The following is a 6,487-nucleotide window of genomic DNA, read 5'->3' as shown; positions in this document are numbered from 1 at the left end:
TGAGTGCTCTCTTAGGCCTGCTGTTAACAGAACATGCTCTCCTGAAGAAATTTTGTTTTCTAACATTGCAGAAGCTGCAAAACTCCACACAGTTTCTCTACCTTTTTGTCATTCCGAGTAATTTTTAAAGTAATTTTTAAAGTTCTTCAGTGGACAAATACACTCACTGTCTTGTGGAGGTTAAAACGTGACCAGCAGAGGAATGCTCATTTTCATTTACAATCACACCAGGAAATTCTTTAGCTGCTCATTTCTGCCTAAGGGTTTATAAGTCAGCAAGCAGGAGATTACTACTAAGAAAGCAGTGTCTGTTTTTCCTATATGCCTCTTGCCTTTTGCTAATACCTGAGCACTTTCCTCAGGTCCTGCTCTGTTCTCTACCACTTTCTGGTAGTTCTCAAAGACTTTTTCTTTCCCATCAAACAGGTTTGCTTCATGCATAATTCGGAATATATGTCTGCAAATGACAGCAGCAGTTTAGAAATGATCCCACTTTTTCCTCTCTGCCTCTCCCAAGGGCTTGGTAGTCTTCCAGAGCTAGCACAGCTGTAGAGAGGGTGAAATGTCTATAGCGATCTCTGACGTTGTACTAGACAGAGACCTGCAGAACGGGCATCACAGTTTGAGCATAACAGCTCTGGCTCCCTGTATGGTCAATGAAGAGGAATAAACACCTTAAAGGCATGACTCGGTTTACCTTGTTTAGATCATTACGCTACAGTGAGATGATTTATACCATAGAAGCTAGTATATCTGTCCTTGAGTATAAATGGAGAGCAGATACCTGCCCCATGCTAGATGTCTACGATGCAATAAACATTAAATGAAGCTGCCTTGAAGGATCCAAATGACCAAAACATCACAGTAGTATTTAAATTTTTCTGTATATTTTTCAACAGATTACCAAGCATTTCTCTCTGCCTTTCAGATAAACAAATATAACCACACACGTGTGCTTTAATATGCCACGGCTGATATGAAGAACATAAGCAAAGGAGAGGAAAAAATGGTTACTACTGTACCCAGTTACTAAATGTTGATACAACATGAACTTTCAAGTCTGAACTCCACAGCATTTGATGTCTGAAAACATTTTAAATCATTCACTCCAAATCTGCTTCAAGTTATTCATCCGACAGGTCAGGGCATTGTTCCACTCTTCTTCCTCCTGCTTGTAATTGCTATATCCTTGCTTTTAAGTTTCTTGTTGCACAGAAATTTGTTTCAGGAGGTTTTCAAGCGACTTTTCTTTTCCTGACAGGTTACAGGCAAATTTTACTGTGATGGTATCAACGTCCTGTTTTCCGTCTATCATTCAGACAGAAAGATCCAATGAGGCAACACCTCCAAGGCTTTCTGAACTGACCTCTGTGTTTCCCGCATCTTCCTTCTCCCTAAAGTCATCCCATCCCAGCACAACATATAAATACTCCTGTAACATACTGGGTACTAAACATAGGCAAAAAGATAGTTTTCCACTAGTGGAGTTGGACCTGTGAGAACTGTGTCATTACCAAACTCCAAGCAGCTACCCAAGGGTCTTATTAAACAGTTTCAGTGGCTAGGTCCCTTGGTGTGCAACAGCACACCAATTTGCTCAATGCATTCTGTGTGTGGAGTCCTGAAGGTTGATAAAGAGAGGATAAGACACCACGCACTTCTAAGCACTCAGAAGCCCTTTGCATGAAAAAACAAGTCTCTAGTAATAAAAACATAAATGTAGGGTTGTACTACCAATCCCTGCAGTGAGACATATTTCCTGTCGGGAAATATTGCTTGAGGAATGTTGCTTGAGATCAGAGAAGCTGCAGAGCTAGGACAGGTAGCGTTGGTGGGAAACTGCAGTCACTCAGGGATAGACTGGATCAATGCCTCATCAGGACGAGATATAAAGATAAACTGATACGAATGTTCATTCCCCAAGACAAAGGAAGGTCTGGGCAGACCAAAGATGTCAGTGGTGATCTGCCACTGAGAACTATGGCTCAAGTTCAAGTCAGCTTGAACCGATCGTTCTGCCCGTGATGTTAATTGGGAAGAGATCCCCCTGTCTTTATCTCAACCCACAAGCTTTCTTATCTCATTTTCTCCCCCTGTCCTGTTGCAGACAGTGAGTGGGAGAGGGGCTGGGTGGGCATCCAGCAGCTAGCCAAAGTAAACCCACCACGTGGCATGAACTTTAAAGACGGGAAACTAGTCTCTGAGAGCATGCAATCTAGACAAAGAAGAAATGTGATTACTGAATTTTATGGCCATTTCTGCTCCATATTCAGGAGGTGAAAGGAGTAGCCTCTTCCAGTGGGGAAGAACCTGGAAATCTAGAAAGGAAATCTTGGTGACTACGCGCCTGTTTTTACACCCTAACAGCAGGGAAGATAAACCCTTCCTCTTCTGTCAGTCATTGCTACCTCTTTCTCTTCCTATTCTGTCTGGAAATATGGAGAAATTATAAAAATTCTTTGTCCGAGTAGTGATGTTTTACTTCTAATTTTACTACCATCGTAAAGTAACAAGGACTTACTGCTGTATTTCATCTCCACGTGTCACCAACTACCTTGAGGCAAATGAGTGGGTTGTCAACTATTTTAAGGACATCCTGTTCCTCTGCTTCCCTTCCCAAAATATTAGTGCCAATAGAAGTTTTTAGAAAATCCGTGCCTTGACCACAGTCAGTCAATTTGCAGTAGAAGAGCATTGCCCAGAGTCATGAGATTCTAGGGGCATTTCTACATTTCCGTACTGGAAATGGCTGAGGAAAATGTCAACCAAACACTAACGTTCTTATTAAGAAGATGAGAAATGTTTTCCATGTTCAACTAGGAACTTGGTTGTATTTCAGTGTGGAGAAATACTTAATTCCCGTATTTCCACTGAGATACCTATCCCTTAGATAATAGTAGTGTAATACCTCCACAGAGTACTGGCCAAAACATGAAATTTCATCCAGTGTCTAAATAACGCTATGAAAACTATCCTGATTATTCCACTGGACTGTGGATCAGTGAGTGTCTATGGTCTTTAACCATACTTGGATTGCTGCCCTGATAGATTATAAAGGTCACCTATGACATAAACTCAAGGTCTCGGAAAGGTGTTAGACAGCAGCGCTCCTTTAAAAGCAAGAATAACCATAATTTTAGGTTTATAGTACAAGAGGTCTTTTTGGACCTGGGCATTAATTTTCATGTTTTACATTTGTTGTCACTGGACAGCTTAGATTATGAGTGTTTGAGGAACCAGGGGCAGGAGGGAGAACAAAACTGAAGTAGATGGCACATTCACCAGCAAGTACCAAATATATAAAAATGGGAACATTCAGACTCACCGTTGTAGGAAAGCTTTTAGCTATTAGCCTGGTGAGCTTTTGAATGATGGTACTGACATTGAGCTGTAATAATAGTAATTATTATTACTGGAAATTGCACTGGCAGGAGAAGGAGAGAAGATTCCCCTCCTGTTATCGGCATCAGCAAATGACCAAACTTGCACCTAGTACCAGCTTTTTAATAGCTAACTCATGGATTCAGCATATGACAATGTAGTATTCATAACAAGGCATTTACCGCAAGCAGAAAGGGAGCACCAGTGGTATGATTGCTTCCAGCAGCAGGCAACAATCAATTTTGCAAACACCTTGGGCCACCATTTCCCAGCTGAATGGGCTACAGAGTAGCTGCAGGTTGTCTGACTGAAAGGTCACACTCTAGCTAATAGGATGCTCTCCCTGGAAAACTTTTTTAATATTTACATATTGGTGTTTGTTTATTTGCTGGTGTTTCAGTGCAATCTGCCATCTCTCCCTGTCATGCAGAGACCTAATGTAACCTCCTACTTCTCTCATGGTCCTATTTTACCATGAAATGAGTCCCATCTGCCCAAAGGCTGCTGACTTCCCTCAGCGGCTTGCTCAGTTGTAGACACCTCATATTAGCACATCAAAACGTATTAAATAAAAGCTGCCAATGCTGTGCCACACTGAAAGGTTTGTTTACTCTTGGAAGCTTGGTACCACCATCACTCTTTTGTGCAGAAACGTAAGGAGATGCTACTCTCCAAAGCTTTTAGGAGCTAGTAGGAAAGAACAACCTCTCAAATACTGGGTTGTTTCTCCTAATGCCAGGAGAAGCCTAGACAAATCATAGAATCATAGAATGGTTTGGGTTGGAAGGGACCTTAAAGGTCATCTAGTTCCAACTCCCCTGCCATGGGCAGGGACACCTTCCACTAGACCAGGTTGCTCAGAGCCCCATCCAGCCTGGCCTTGAACACTTCCAGGGATGGGTTATCCACAGCCTCTCTGGGCAACCTGTTCCTGTGCCTCACCACCCTCACAGTAAAGAACTTCTTCGTCACATCTAATCTAAATCTACCCTCTTTCACTTTGAAGCCACTACCCCTTGTCCTATCACTACATGCCCTTGTAAAAAGTCCCTCTCCAGCTTTCTTGTAGGCCCCCTTTAGCTACTGGAAGGCTGCTGTAAGGTGTCCCTGGAGCCTTCTCTTCTCCAGGCTGAACAACCCCAACTCTCTCAGCCTGTCTTCATAGGAGAGGTGCTCCAGCCCTCGGATCATCTTTGTGGCCCTCCTCTGGACTCGCTCCAGCAGGTCCATATTCTTCTTATGTTGGGGGTCCCAGAGCTGAATGCAGTGCTCCAGGTGGGGTCTCAGGAGAGCGGAGTAAAGGGGGAGAATCACCTCCCTCGACCTGCTGGTCATGTGTCTTTTGATGCAGCCCAGGATACGGTTGGCTTTCTGGGCTGCAAGCACACATTGCCAGCTCATGTTGAGCTTCTCATCAACCAACACCCCCAAGCCCTTCTCCGCAGGGCTGCTCTCAATCCACTCATCGCCCAGCCTGTATTTGTGCTTGGGATTGCCCCGACCCATGTGCAGGACCTTGCACTTGCCCTTGTTGAACTTCATGAGGTTCTCACAGGCCCACCTCTCAAGCCTGTCAAGGTCCTTCTGGGTGGCATCCCTTCCCTCCAGTGTGTCGACCGCACCACAAAGTTTGGTGTTGCCAGCAGACTTGCTGAGCGTGCACTCAATCCCACTGTCCATGTCACCAAGATACAGCTATGAGGTGCCTGAAGGTAAATGCCACAATACCACCCCCAATGCTCAGGTTTGGTAGCTGACAATAACCTCGCATTCTTTTGACTGACAGTTTCCAAAGAAGATGAATTACATAAAGCATTGAATTTAGTGTCAGCCCTGTTCTGAACAGCTCTGCTAAAAACAGAGCAGCATTACCGGAAAGTTTCTCCTGAACACTTCTTTTTCCCTCCTCCATGGTTTCTTAAGCTCACATCGTCTTACAAACATGCACTGTGTTGTTTCATTTCTCACTCCTCTTCACTTTTCTACTCCACAACTTTTTCATGGCATTTTTCACCTCTTCATTTCGGAAGGTGTAGATGAAGGGATTGAGCATAGGCGTGATGATGGTGTAGAACACGGAGACCATCTTGTCTGCTGAGGTGGTGGAAGGGCGCATATAGATGAAAATGCACGGCCCAAAGAACAGAACTACAGCAGTGATGTGGGAAGTACACGTGTAGAATGCTTTGAGACGCCCTTCGGAAGAGCGTGTCCTCAAAGAAACCAAGATAGCACCATAGGACACAACAAGAACAACAAAACAGCTCAGGGAAATCACACCACTGTTGGCAGCCACACTGACAGCAATGATGTAGGTGTCAGTGCAGGCCAGCTTCACTAAAGGGTGAACATCACAGAAATAGTGGTCAATCTCATTGGGCCCACAAAACCGTAGCTGAACGGCCAGCAGGGTCTGCACCAGTGAGTGTACAAAGCCTCCCACCCAAGAAGCTGCCACCAGGCAGCCACAGACGTGCTTGTTCACAGTATTTGTGTAATGAAGCGGCTTGCATATAGCAATGCAACGATCATAGGCCATCACTGTGAGAAGGAAGATCTCAGTGCACCCGAAGAGATGGACCACAAACATTTGAGCTATGCAGCCCACAAAAGAGATGGTCTTCTTCTCAACAAGGAGGTCATAAATGAGTTTGGGAGCTGTGACAGTAGAGTAACTGATGTCTACAAAAGACAAGTAGCTCAAGAAGAAGTACATGGGAGAGTCCAGCTGTTCACTTGTCTTTATAGTAATGATGATAAGCAGGTTTCCAAGAATGATAGTGGCATAGAAGACTAAGAATAATGAGACGCACACTTTTGCTACTGTCTTATCTTGTGTCAGTCCACGGAGGATGAACTCCGTCACATTGTTTTTGCTCTCCATAGACACCATGTGGACAGGACCTGAAGCACAGAAAAGAGACACCAGCTATGGCGTTAGGCACGGGACATTATCAGTACACATACATACTGACCACTGGTCTGTTAAATATGAAGCATATTTCCTTTGCTGTCTCTTTGGGACAGTTTCCATTTAAAGTCAATGCTTCCCTCAAGGAATAACAGGTGATGCCCAAATCAGAATGTATTATTGACGTATATAATA

General features: G+C 44.0%; 1 protein-coding gene across 1 annotated transcript; it reads right to left on the bottom strand.

The window, feature by feature from the left end:
• Window positions 1-5,338: 5,338 nt before the first annotated feature.
• On the bottom strand, window positions 5,339-6,265 carry LOC127016693 (olfactory receptor 4S2-like). The gene has a single exon (XM_050897356.1). It carries the CDS (start codon window positions 6,263-6,265, stop codon window positions 5,339-5,341), a length of 927 nt encoding a protein of 308 aa, XP_050753313.1.
• Window positions 6,266-6,487: the final 222 nt, after the last annotated feature.

The sequence above is a fragment of the Gymnogyps californianus genome, chromosome 5, assembly GCF_018139145.2.
Source record: "Gymnogyps californianus isolate 813 chromosome 5, ASM1813914v2, whole genome shotgun sequence".
In the NCBI taxonomy this organism is placed as follows: Eukaryota; Metazoa; Chordata; class Aves; order Accipitriformes; family Cathartidae; genus Gymnogyps; species Gymnogyps californianus.
Note: the sequence above shows the minus strand (reverse complement) of the source record. Positions and strands in the feature narration are given on the sequence as shown.

Coding starts and splice junctions, on each gene's coding strand:
- LOC127016693 (XM_050897356.1), bottom strand. CDS start 6,265: ATGGAGAGCAAAAACAATGTGACGGAGTTCATCCTCCGTGGACTGACA.